Here is a 14567-nt window from a genome sequence, read left to right on the forward strand (position 1 = left end):
TTCGTATATATAATAAGCCACTTAGGAGGCACAATTATAGATACTGCCTAGTCATAACCAAACACCTTTCAGGATAGGTTTACTAGATTTGAAGGCCTGGGACCACAGTTCTCATGGGTTAACTCAACTGGCATAACATAACACAAACTTCATAAAGACAATGTTCTGCAACCTAGTTTGGTGAATAGTGTCTGGGGTCTTAAAAGCTTGCAAGCAGCAATATAACATACAACTATTGGTCTCTACTAATCTGGAGCAAAAGACAGTGAAGGACACCAAAGACTCAAATAAGAAACTAGTCCCATCGGACTAACAGTCTGCATGAACCACGGCCTCATCTAGCTTGAGATCAGAAGAACTAAATAGTTAGTTCCTGGCTATCACTACCAACTGTTCTGACTGGGGGCACAACAGACAGTCCTGGGCAGAACATGAAAAAAAAATGTACAAAAAACTCAAAATTCCTGAAAAAGGTTAGAATTACTGGAATGACAGAGACTAGAGACCTGAGACTACTGCCCAAAGAAAGTTTTTGAACGTGGAACTAAAAGTCACTCTCAGTGGTCACCTTTCATCCAAATAATAGACTGGATTATAAGATAAACATCACCCATGAATACTGTGCTTCCTTAAATAATCAACTACTTGACACCAAATGGTCAGCATTTACCCTAAAACAATATGAGAAGCTAAGGAGAGGTAAGGAAGCTAGATTACTAGAAACAGAAGGGGGGGGGGGGATAAAATAAAGGAAATAATTAAAATGTTGATACATTATGAAAAGTGTAACTAATGTCATGAAACAAGTTGTGCAGAAATTGTTAAATGAGAACCTAATTTACTATGTAAAATTTCACCTAAGACATAATAAAATGTTCAAAAAATTTTTTTTTAGACATAGCAGTGTGACAGTAGAATCTTCAAGCAGTTTTAAGATGGAATAGATCAGAGCTTGGGAAAGATGTTAATGGTACAGACATTCATAAGGAATTATTTTTCTCATGAATTTATTGCACAAATACTAAAAAAAAAACCAAAATTATTTCCAAAAAATTCTATCATTTTCACATTAAATTTAGCTTTCTTCTATTTCCTTTCAATCTCATTTACATAGCTATCACTCTAGTATAGATATAATGCTTCATCTCTGAAAACAATCTAATAACCATTAAATGCCAAACTCATTCCTTTTAATACTCTTCCATTTTTTGTTAATAAATATCAGTTTTTGATAAAACTGGTACAATGGAAATATCATCCAAAGCCACTTAAAAGCTATGAGCTTAGGTAAGGTATCTATACTTTCTCAGCCTCAGCTTCCTTATATTTTATAATGGATAAAACTATATTTAATTTTTTAAAAAATATTTTATTATATTTTCAGTAAAAGTTTACAAAGCAAATTAGGTTTCTATTTAGCAATTTCTAAACAATTTATTCAGTGACCAAAAAAAAAAAAAAATGAAAACCAAAAGCAGTGCCGTGGAGTTGGACTCGACTCATAGCAACCCTTCCTTGGGTTTCCGAGGTGGTATCATGACTATGGAAGCAGATTGCCCAACCTTCCTTCTGAGGAGTGACTGGTAGGTTTGAACTGCCACCTTCTGGTTAGCAGTCAAGTGTCTTAGGCACTAGGCCACCAGAGCTCCTGACATTGGTTACATTTTACAAAGTGTGTCAACTTTCTCATTATTACTGTTCTGGTGTTGTTTCCAGTAATTTAGTTTCCCTGTCCCCTTGCTTTCTCGTCTTGGCTTACAGTAAATGTTGACTGTTTGATCTCATACAGATGATTTTTTAAAGGAACACAGTAGTCATGGGTAATATTGTTTTCTTTATAAGCCAATCTGTTATTTAGCTAAAAGAAAGCTTTATTTAATTTATAAAGGGTTTTAGAAATTAAATGAGGTATAAGTAGACCCTTAACAAATGGACATTTACTGCTTCTGTCATTCTTTAGTACATCCCCACCTAAGACCCAAACTGTGTGGCTCAGGATTTGTAATGCATAATTGTTGAAGCTTGGATGTCAAATGACTTTACCAATGTGGAAACGTGACAAAAAAAAATCTGGTTTACTAGGATTTTAGTACAGGGGTGTATACTAAATTATTATATCTGGTTAATAAACATTAGTATATATTCTTGTTACAATGATACAAAAGAGTGGGGGATCTTAAAACATTATTTTAAATAAAGCAATGTGTGCTTGTTATCAAAATCTAATGATTAAATGAGGAAAATCTGGTTTCAAAGTTATATAGCTTAATTACGTGTTCATTCTAGCCAATGCACTGCAATCATTTTAGTTTAAATTGCTTCCAGTCTTGCAAAGATGAATTTCTTATCATTTGATGTCAGTCAGCTGGACTTCTTTTGGTACTAAAGCTTCCATACAAACTATAGAACACAGCAGTACTGTACTGCTCAAAGCACAGTTAGAATGTCTGCTCAAGGGTGAAACAGAGTTGAGATTCTAGTGAAAGAACTACCACTTACACTAGCCATTGTTATAACCATTTCCATCTTTGAGATTACATTTTCTCTGAGTTCCCAACCACAAATAACTAATTTCTTTATCTTGGCATCTAGCCCCTTCCTCTTGGAACCTAATCCTTTTGCTTGATCCTTGATCCCCCAATTTATTTCTGGAGATTAGAGGTTAAAAAAATAAAAGCTAGAAAGTTGAAATACTTACTAATTAGGCAGTGCATGTCTTGAGAATATCGAGAATTATCAGGAATTGTGAAGTTTCCATCACAAATTGCCACCTGACTCTCCCCAAACGGTAAAGTGAAGTAGCATAATTTATACAGCAAACATCCAAGGGCCTAAACAAAGAAAGAAAGCAGATGGCTCATTGGTGGTTTAGTTACCATTACCACAAATGGCTCTAATGAGGGACCTGGTACTGTCCACAATTACTAACAGATATAAAAACCACACACAACTGGCCTATTTAGAACCGTATACTCAATCAGTCAACTAATTACCACTAAACCACTATACTAAATTACAACTAAATACCACTAGTCAACTCGAGTTACATTATTTCTATGATCATTATTAAAGTGTGCTCCAGTAAAGAACAAGTATGTCAGCTATTTTTCTTTTAAGAACTGTTGTTGTTGTTATATGCCATCGAGTCGGCCCCAACTCATAGCAACCCCTCCTTGGGTTTCCGAGGAGGTATCACTACGGAAGTAGATCGCCCAACCTTTCTTCCGAGGAGTGGTTGGTGGGTTTGAACCACCAGCCTTCTGGTTAGCAGTCAAATGTCTTAGGCACTATGCTACCAGAGCTCCTTTTAAGAACTAGTAACATATATGTGAAAACCACAAAATCGTGGGCAGATCACCTAAGGAATTTTCACAGGCCTTTGAAGTAATCTTTGACATGCTTTAAAAAGCAGTGGTTGGTCTCGTTTCAAGAATAATCCTGAGAGATAAGTGGACAACAATATGGTACTGTCTGCATTAACTTTGGGAGTCTACAGTCAAGAGTGCTGATATCTGAGATATGGACAGATAAGCTGGCACCTACCCAAATGTCTGCCTTTGTAGTGATGATTTTACCACTGTACAGGTTAACCATTTCTGGTGCTCGGTAGGACAGCGTGGTGTATCTAAAATGAAGAGATTCATTTTTTGTTAAATACATTAATGTTGTTGTTGTTTGCCAGGGATATACACACACACTCACATACACATATATGTATTTTTAAACTTCAGTAGAGTCCAGTTCCCTGGGAGCTATCTGTAGAGGAGAGTATAAAATATTAGTGCAGATAAAATGAAAAGTCATCATTTTCATTTATATAATCAATTTGCCAAGTTAGGGCCCTGCCATGCCTGTGGTCCTCTAACAGCAGTCCTAATCTTAGGAGCACATGGGGACCTGACATGAATGCACTATTATATATTAACTCTAGAAGCAACTTTTCTTGGGTCCTCAAATGACAAAATCTTCTTCCTGTAAATTGTTGTCTGATACTATGTGTTGCTCATTAATTTCTAAAACTAGTAATCTCTTTCGATGTGGCCTACCACAGAGATATGTAATATTGGTTGGGATGCTCTTGAAAGGGGCAGAATGAGGGTTCTGGCTGAGGTGGGTGGGAGCTGAATGGGACGGAGAACCCTTGATCTTTGCTCCTGGAAAAGGGATGACACAGGGAAACAATTTTCCTCTTATCTATGGCTCAAGAGAAGAGTAGTGTAAGTATGTCCTTATAATGAGTATCTTGGTGTTACTGAGCACATGACTTGGGCTGCATGAGTCTCTAAAGCACAGATGGGACTGTGGTCAGTTGTGCATCAGGGCCTTCATGCCCCAGGACTGGTTGCCTGAGGTGACTCATGAAAGCAGAGGAAGGGTCAGGATATAAGTGCTCATGTCAGACCATTGATGTATTAGTAGTAATAGTAAGAGTTGTTGCCTATGAAAAATCTTTACTGGAGTCACAAATCTATAGCTTTTTCTTGTCAAGGTCAGTGGTTCAACATCTGTAGATAATTCAATAATCTTAAGAAAAAAAAAAAAACCAAAAAACTTATTGCTGTCAAGTCGATTCCGACTCATAGTAATCTCATAGGCCAGATCAAAAAGTCCTCATAGAGATTCCAAGACTATAATTGTTACAGAAACAGACTGACACATCTTTCTCCTAAGAAATAGCTGGTGGGTTTGAACCTCCAATCTTTTGGTTAGCAGCTGAGTGAGACAACCACTGCACCACCAGGACTTCTCAATAACCTTCCAAAAAAAAAAAAAAAACCCACAAACAAACTCACTGCTGTAGAGTCAGTTCTGACTCACAGCGACCCCTCCTTGGGTTTCTGAGGCAGTATCTCTATGGAAGTAGACTGTCTAGTCTTCCTTCTGAGGAGTGGCTGGTGGGTTTGACCCATCAGTCTTCTGGTTAGCAGTCAAATGCCTTAGTCACTACGCCACCAGAGCTCCTTCTCAATAACCTTAAAACCAAACCAAACGCACTGCTGTCTAATCAGATCTGACTCACAGCAAACCCTCCTTGGGTTTCCAAGGCGGTATCACTACGGAAGTAGATTGCCCAACCTTCCTTCCGAGGAGTGACTAGGGGTTTGAACCGCCAGCTTTCTGATTAGCAGTCAAATGTCTTAGGCACTACGCCACCAGAGCTCCCCTCAATAACTTTACTAACCATTAATTCCACCGAGCTCCTGCAGGAAGGAATATGTAGCAATTTGAAAAAACCAAACTTACTGCCACTGCGTCGTTTCTGACTCATAGCAACCTTCATTGGGTTTCTGAGGCCATAAATCTTTACAGAAGTAGAACACCCTGTCTTCCTTCCATGGAGCAGCTGGTGGGTTTGAACTTCTGACAAGCACTCAAGTCCCTGATCCACTATACCACCAAAGCGCCATACAAAGCAATTTAGAGTTCAGTAAAAAGTACATCTGACTGACTGATACGCTGCAGTTGTGATCTCACTTGAAAATGATCACCCATAAGCTGATACGAAAGTAGGCAAAACTCCAAGGAGGAAGCTTACTTCTTAATCTCATCTTCTACTGCATTGACTCCCTCAGTCTGTGGATTCTGGAATTTGTTGGTGGCACTTCCAAAGTCACACAGGACGTAGTGGCCTCGGTCATGCAAGAGGATATTTTCAACCTGAAAAACATTCCCCAATCACCCATTCCAAGTTATCATTTAGTGATGTATGTGAAAATTTGGTTTCACAGTCATGAAAATAAAATATTTTATTTCTGGCAATTCCACTAATGTTCACAGCAAAGTTATTCCCCTCCAAGTATTCCAACAGGAGTCATCCAACATGGAACAAAAGAACATGTTCAGTAATGTGGTAAAACTAGAGCAGAGAAGGCAAGAAGAGGAAGCTCCACAAAGACACTAACAATACAGAAGCAACAGTCCCATTTTTCTAGATTTCCAGCTGCATTTCTCATCTCTGGTGAAACAGTCCTCATATTTTCAAGTTTTTATACATTTGTTCCTGCTATTCTTTCAGTCTAGAATACTCTCCATGATCCCCACCTCTTTACTCGTGATCAAAATCCTATGCATCTTTCAACTCTATTTAAATGCCACTTTCTCTTTGAAGCCTTCCCCAGGCTCCTGCTCAGACAAATGTTAACTCCTTCCCTATGTTTCTTCAGTACTTTGTTCTTCCATGATATCAGTTACTTCACTTGACCTTATACATACATACATACATACATACATTAATTTCTTTACTACAGTAGGCTAGGATTTTCAGAATTAACTTTTGTTAAATTTTAATTACTACTTAAAGCAATAAAAGGCCTGTGGTAAAGGATAGTTCCTCTATTAAAGTAATACCCCAATTTTTTAAATAAATGAATTCTCTGGGAAGTGAGTTGGGGAAGTATTTCTGCAGAGTTCTCAGTCAGACTGAACTTAGAAAGACCAGAACTTGGAAAAATCCCTGGTATCAAAAGACTTTGTCAATGAAATGGCTTAACAACTCCAAAGTGGTGGGCATTCCTGTACTCAAGATACATTGATTAATTTTTGGTACTGGTGAACTGAGCTGACTGGTATGCTGGAGGACAGATCTGGCTATGCTTGGACAGTAAAATGGTAGTCAAAATATCTTGTTAGGTCAATAATTCTGTACACTCCATTGTCTTTTCTCTTCAGCTTTCCAAAGACCACCTTTGGAAAACAACGGCAAGAGTAGACTATAAGCTCATTAAGGATAAGTATAGTACTATCTTATCTGTATGTGTAGTCTTCTCTACCAGTGCCTATCATAGTGTGCTTGGTACGGAAGATGTTTGTTGAATGGAATAAACCAAAAAATAAAAAATGGTGAGTAAGATGGTGTTTGTGCATCGGAAGGAAAATATGAGCCACCAAACAACCAAGCCTTACTACCACTACTGGTTCTTCTTATATTAAAATAGCGAGTCAATTATGAATCACTTATTCCTATACCATACTTATTTGTACACTTTATCTTACATCTTCTAAAAATTACATCTGTTTATTTTGTAGTCTGTCTAGTTAATTCCAATATCTAAAGTCTTTGCAGATCTGATTCAGATCAGATCTTTGCAGTTTTTTATGTTCCTACTGAATCTCACTCATGGTGGTGTTCTTGTGAGGGTTTTTTTTTTGGGGGGGCGGGGTGATTGTTTCTTCATGTTGCTTAGAACTTTATCTGAGATCTGGGTTTAAAATGTATTGGTTTTACAGAAAGAATATGCTTGTACACCTGCAAGCACTATGAATCTGGAATCATTTTAATCTAAAATTTTTACCTTGGAATTTTTAGCCACATACGCAGCATAAACTATGATCATCAATTTGTTTGGATGTGCTCTTGTGATTAAGAATTCTAAGGAGAGAATTGTTCCCCAGAGACAAAGCTGAGCCAGACAAATATTTCCATCACCTAAGGAGCTCTGGTAGCATAGTGGCTAAAGCACTTGACTGCTAACCAGAAGGCTGGTGGTTCAAACCCACCAGCGACTCGATGGCACATAACAACAACAACAACAACAACATTTTATAAAGATCACAGATTAATTTATTTAAACAACGTGAAATAGGCAAGCTATCCTGAGGATAAATTCACTTTAAAAACTTAAAAAAAGACAACAAAGAGTTAGGGGGAAAAAAAAAGTCTAATAAAACAACACTAATGTTGTCAATACAATTTAGAGGTCATAAAAATAACAGCTACCATTTACTAAGCTTTTACTACTGCCAGTATAGCTATATTCAGCACTCAACACAAATGATCTTACTAAATCCTCATAACAATAGCTATATCCTCATTTCACTGATGGGGAAAGTGAGGTTAACAGTGATTACGTGACTAACTAAATGTTATAAAGCTAATAGGTTGCAGAGCCGGGAAGTAAATCTAGACAATCAAACTCTAGAGATTACCTTCAATTGTCACACTCTACCAAGCATATCTGTTTCCTGAATATAAGTTGCTGATGAGTCAATTCCAGCCCATGGTGATCCATGGTGTGTCAAAGGAGAACTGTTCTCCATAAGGTCTCTAACGGCTGATTTTACAGAAGTAGATCTCCAGGCCTCTCTCTCTGGATGGACTTTAACCTCTGACCTTTAGGTTAGCAGCTGAGGGCATTAATCATTTGCATCAACCAGGGATTTGTTACTTGAATCTGAACCAAACCAAACCAAAACAAACCAAACTCTCTGTCAATGAGTCTATTCCAATTCATAGGACCCCTCATTGGGTTTCCAAGGCTGTGAATCTTTATGGAACCAGACTGTCTCATCTCTCTTCCATGGAGTGGCTGGTGGGTTTAAACCAATGTCCTTTTGGTTAGCAGTCAAATGCCTTAACCACTGTACCACCAGAGTTCCTTTGTTATCTGAATAGCACAGTGGCAGCCACTGTAGCAGCTGTTGGATTCTCTAACCCTGTCAATTTGTCCATATAAGACTTATAACACCTGTGAAAACCACCAAGGCAGGGTGAAAGCAGAGCAGTGAGTCAAGGCCCTTATGCATATGCTCCAATCCTGGTAGGAGTCATTATGACTTTATACTAGCCCAATGTAGTGGATACAAGTTTAAGGACAAAGTTACCTAAGTCTTTATGTTCAGAAATGCCCCTATAGTGAGAATCTAGTCAATGAGAAAACAACTGTCTAGATAGTGTCCAAGCTGATTTATTCAACTGTCTCTTAAGCATTCTTTATATTGCCTCTTCTGTCCTTTTATCCAAATCCTTATTCTCTATCAGTCAAATCCTAGTAATTCTTTAAGGTCTTGCACAAGTCATAGCTTAAGCAGTAAAACCCTCCACGGCCATCCTAAGCACAAATGACCCTTCACTCTTCCAAAATCTACAAAACTTATTGCTGCAGCAGGGGTTAGCAAACTAAGGCCTTGAGTCCAAATTCAGCCATGCCTATTGGTTATTTATCCTACAGTCTAAGGCTACTTTTGAGATACAACAACTGAGTCGAGCAGTTGTGACAGAATCACAACAACATGTAACAACAACAACCACCTTATAACAAACCTAAAATTTTACTATCTGGCCCTTTGCAAAGTTTGACAACTTCTGGTCTATAATAATCACTGATAATCATTTAGAATTTTGAAACACTTATTCTAGTGTGGGTGTTGGTTTTTAACTTCTTACATATCTATGTCTTTCCTTCCCACAAACTACAAAACCTTTGAAGGTAGGACATTATATTATGCCTTTGTGTCTTTCCTCTACTCCAGTATTTGATATACACCAAACCAAACCAACTAAACCCATTGCCACTGAGTTGATTCTGAATGGCAGCCACCCTTCAGGACGGAGTGTAGAATTGCTCTGCAGGGTTTCCAAGGCTGTAATGTTTACAGAAGCAGACTGCCTCATCTTTCTCCCACAGAGTGACTGGAGGGTTCAAAACACCAACCTTTCAGTTAGCAGCCTAGTGCTTAACTACTGCATCACTAAGGGGGCTCCTTTAACACACACCTCAAAAAACAGAAACCGAAACTCACTGCCATCGAGCCGATTCTGACTCAGTGACCTCCTCTAGGTTTCTGAGGTGGTAAATCTTTATGGAAGTAGATTGCCCAGTCTTCCTTCCGTGATGAAATCACTTGTTCAGTGTCATTCAGCAACCATTTTCCTGGCCTCATGCATTTTACAGGGCTCTTATAAAACCATAACTCTTCTACCGCATCTGTACATTATCTTTCCAGAGTCAGTTTCTATACTTCTAATGGTGGAGTGAATGTTTGGAAAACTGAAAAATTAGTTCACATCAAAATACAAACAAGGTAATTCTAGGGCCCAAAATTACTGTTAGCTGGGGAAGGGAGGGGGACTAAGTGGAAAAGGGGCAGAATAGAGATGAGGCACAGTGTTGGCCAATAAAGACAGTAAACCTTGCACTGGCTACTTTGCAAGTTTATCGGGAGAATCAAGTGAGATTACGAAAGTGAAATTGCTTTGTGGCAGCCACTGTAGCAGCTGCTGGATTCTCTACCCCTGTCAATTTGTCTATATATGACTTATAACACCCGTGAAAACCACCAAGGCCAAGCTGCCCACTATTGCTGCTCAGCATCATCACCACCGCCACCAGCAACAAAAGTACCTAACACTAAGCATAGTATGTGGAAACCACATTGGACTTAGGGATCTGAGGGCCTAAGGGACTACTTGAGATGTTGACCTTAGGGAAATCATTAAACCTTTCTTAGCTTATTTCTCATCTGCAAACTGAAACTAATACTATTTCCATCACTATGGTTATGAAGTTAAGTAGGAGAATGTATGAGAAAGAAAGCTAAACCTCTCTAATCAAATATATCACTACCACTCATTTATTAATGAAACACGTTTGAATACCTACTACATGTCAAGTACTAATGTCAAGTTCTGGAAATAAGGCAGTGAAGAAAACAAAGTCCATCCTCCCATGAAGCTTATAGCCCAGTTGGGAATTATAATAAAATAAATATAATTGTCTGGTTGTGATAAATGCTATTAAAAAAAAAAATCCAGCAAGTGAAATATACGTGAGATAAACAGAGATGCTATTTTAAGTGATACAATCATAGAAGGCCTCTCTGATGAGGAGCAAGATCCAAATGAAGAAGGAAGGAGTCATGGGCCATCAAGGGAAAAAGCATTCCAAACAGAGATAACAGCCAGCCCAAAGGCCCTGAGATGGAAGCATGCTTGAAGTGCTTGAAGTGTCTGAGGCTTAGGGCAGCTCAGTGTGGCAGGAGTAGCACTGCCTTGGCAATGGTACTGTGCAAAGAAAAGCGAAAAGAGGGAACTGCACGTATTATGGATGTTGTTACAGATGGTGAGACAAGATATGCTGGGCTTTGGAGGAAGTGAAGGACTTAGATAAGTGAAAATAATAACAAGAACAAAGACAGGAAAAATAATAAAAATTAATGATATCAGAAGCTTAATAGTACTTACCATGTGCTAGACATTGTCTCATGCACTTTTTATTGTAATCATTAACTTAAAAAAAAAAGGTGCACACATTTAAAAAAAATAAAAAAGATTAAAAATCAACACCTTAAGTCAACATCTCCAACTATTAGAAAAAGAACAGCAAAAAAAAAAAAAAAAAAGCCTACAGTCACCAGAAGAAAGGAAATAATAAAGATTCAAGTAGAAATAAATGAAACAGAAAAACAATAGGAAGAATCAGTAAGACTAGAAGAAGTTGGTTCTTTGAAAAGATTAAAACTACAAATTTAAAAAAGAAAAAGAAGAAGAAGATGCAAATAACGTGAATAAGAAATGAAATAAGCACTGGTACAAAAGAACCTACTGAAATAAAAAGGGTAATAACAATACTACAAAAGAACTGTACCGACAAATTTGAAAACTTAGAAGAAACAAATGGACAAATTTCTAGAAACACATTACCTACCCAAATTAACACAATCTGAAGTAGAAAATTTGAACAAATAACCGTGAGATAAATGTCCAGCACTTAGCATGGCTGTTGGTATGTAATGGTTAACAGACATTCATTAAAAAAATGTTATGAGAGGATAAAGAGAAAGGGTCCAGGGTGAGGATTTATAGCTGAAGTGCTGTTTCAGCAGGAATGGAAATTGCCCCACAGATGGTCCAGGTAAGGGTTCCTCAGGGCCTTATAGGTAGAGAGAATAGCGTGAGCAAAGATAAGAAGTGATGAAACAGTAAGATGAGTTCTGAGAATATGGACTAGTTTAGTGTCATTTTAGTCAATATAGGTTTCCCCTAAGCCCACTGCCACTGAGTCAATTTTGACTTATAGCAACCCCTATTGGGTTTCTGAGCTGGTAAATCTTTAAGGAAGTAGACTGCTCTGTCTTCCTTCTAAAGAGTGGCTGGTGGGTTTGAACCACCAATCTTTTGGTTAGCAAGAACCTGGAGTGGTAGAACAAAATTCTTTTATATTTGCCTCCTGGGTGTGCCCACTTTTCTTTAGCGGCCCAGGGCCCCTTGAATAACCACTGAATGGAATGTGCACTAATCTCCCACTGTGCCTCAGTCCTGTGCTGGCTGTGCAGTTTGGAAGCCTCTAGTGTTCTGGTGGCATAGTGCCTAAGGCACTTGACTGCTAACCAGAAGGTTGGCTGTTCAAACCCACCAGTCACTCTTTAGAAGAAGGTTGGGCAATCTAGTTCCATAGTGATACCGCCTCAGAAACCCAAGGAGGGGTCGCTATGAGTCAGGTCCAACTCGATAGCACATAACAACAACATCACAAAAGAAGAAATTGAACAGGTCATAAAAAAAAACTCCCCCCCAAAATTAGTTCTTGTCCAAATGGTTTCACTGGTGAATTCTACCAAACATTCGGAGAAGAGCTGACACCAGAGCATAGAAATAGATGGACTACTCCCAAATTCATTCGATGAAGCAAGCATAACTTTGATACCAAAACCAGGCAAAGATATCACTGAAAAAGGAAATTATAGACCAATATCCCTCATGAATATTGATGCAAAAGTTCTCAACAAAAAACTAGCCAACAGAATCAAACAACAGACAAAAATAAATAAATAAAACATCATGACCAAGTGGGATTCATACCAGGTATGTAAGGATGGTTCAGCATTAGAAATACAATCAGTGTAATTTACCACATAAATAAAACAATGGGAAAAAACCCACATGATCATATAAATCAACACAGAAAAAGCATTTGACAAAATCCAACACTGATTTCTGCTGAAAACACTGAACAAAATAGCAATAGAAGGGAAATACCACAACATAATTAAAGGTATGTATATAAAACAAATGGCCAGCATTATTTTCAGTGGAGAGAGACCGAAAGCATTCTCCTTACAAAGGTGTACCAGATAAGGATGTCCTTTATCACCACTCTTATTCAATACTGTACTGAAGTCCTTCGAAAGCAATAAGGCAAGAAAGGGAAATAAAAGGCATCCAAATTGGTAAAAAAGAAAAAAAAAAAAAAAACAGAAGTAAAACTATCATTATCTGCAGATAGAACTAACTGAAAGTTTCAGGAAAGTGGCAGGGTACAAGATCAACATACAAAAATCAGCTGGATTCCTCTATACTAACAAAGACACCTCTGAAAAGGAAATCATGAAAACAATACCATTTATAATAGCCACACAAATGATCAAGCACTTATGAATAAATCTAACCAGAGACACAAAAGATGTATACAAAGAAAACTATAAAACACTATTACTAGAAACCAAAAGCGATCTCAAAAATGAAAGAATATACCATGCTCATGGATAGGAAAACTTAACATGAAATGACAACAAACACTACCCATTGTAATTAATAGATATACTGTAATCCCAATCTGAATTTCACCATCATATTTTTGTTGTTGTTATTGTTAAGTGCTATCAAGGCAGCTCCGACACATAGTGACTTTATGAACAACAGAACAAAACACTGCCCAGTCCTGTGCCAGCCTCACAATCCTTGCTATACCTGAGCCCATCATTGCAGCCACTGTGTCAATCCATTTCATTGAGAGTCTTCCCCTTTTTCGTTGATCCTCCACTTTACCAAGCATAATATCCTTCTCCAGGGAATGGTCCCTTCTGACAATATGACCCAAGTAGGGGAGACAAAGTCTGGCCATTCTTGCTTCCAATGAGCATTCAACTAATCACGAATTTTATACAGAAAGGAAAGAGACCCTGGATTAGCAGAACAAAGTAGGAAATCTTACATACCCTGATCTTAAAACCTACTATACAGCTGCAGTAGTCAAAACAGCCTGGTATTGGTATAAGGACAGACAAATAAGCCAATAGGACAGAACTGAGAACCCAGAAATAAACCCAACAACCTATGGACAGCTGATTTTTGATAAAGGACCAAAACTCATTAAATGGGGAAGAGACAGTCTCTTTAACAAATAGTGCTAGCAAAACTGGACATGTATTTGCAGAAAAATGAAACAGGATCCATATCTCACATCATATACAAACACTAATTCAAGATGGATCAAAGACCTAAATGTAACACCTCAAACTATAAAAATCATCAAAGAAAAAATAGGGGCAAACTTAGGAGCCCTAATACATGGCATAAATACACTATCAAATGTAATTCAAAATGCAAAAACAGCACAAGACAAACTAGACGACTGGAGCCTTCTAAAAATTAAACATGTACATCAAAAGACTCCAACAAAAGATAAAAAGAGAACCTAAAGAATGGAAAAAATTTTTGGCAATGACATAATGGACAAGGGACTAATCTCTAAAATTTATAGAAAACTTCAACATCTTAACAACAAAAAACAATCCATCCAATTAAAAAATGAGCAGATGAACAGACACTTCACCAAAGAAGACATTCGCAAGGCTAATAAACACATGAAGAAATGTTCACGATCATTAGCCATAGGGAGAGATGCAAGTCAAAACAATGAGATATCATCTCATCCTACCATTAATTGTTGTTATTGTTATGTGCCGTCGAGTCGGCCCCGACTCATAGCCACCCCTCCTTGGGTTTCCGAGGCAGTATCACTACGGAAGTAGGATTGCCCAACCTTCCTTCCGAGGAGTGGCTGGTGGGT

The 14567-nt window shown here is 38.0% G+C and overlaps 1 protein-coding gene across 1 annotated transcript in view; it reads right to left on the reverse strand.

Annotated features, from left to right (window-relative positions):
- AAK1 (AP2 associated kinase 1) overlaps window positions 1-14567 on the reverse strand; it is a 234536-nt gene that overhangs the window by 70504 nt on the left and 149465 nt on the right. Inside the window, exons 5-7 of the mRNA XM_042780842.1 lie at window positions 5537-5658; window positions 3544-3625; window positions 2699-2831 (exon numbers count right to left, since the gene is read on the reverse strand). Of these exons, the coding sequence (XP_042636776.1) occupies window positions 2699-2831; window positions 3544-3625; window positions 5537-5658 (337 nt within the window). The remainder of the gene's footprint in view (window positions 1-2698; window positions 2832-3543; window positions 3626-5536; window positions 5659-14567) is intronic.

Source organism: Orycteropus afer, unplaced genomic scaffold (assembly GCF_000298275.1).
Source record: "Orycteropus afer afer isolate SDZICR_OR568_19922 unplaced genomic scaffold, OryAfe1.0 scaffold00065, whole genome shotgun sequence".
Taxonomy (NCBI): Eukaryota; Metazoa; Chordata; class Mammalia; order Tubulidentata; family Orycteropodidae; genus Orycteropus; species Orycteropus afer.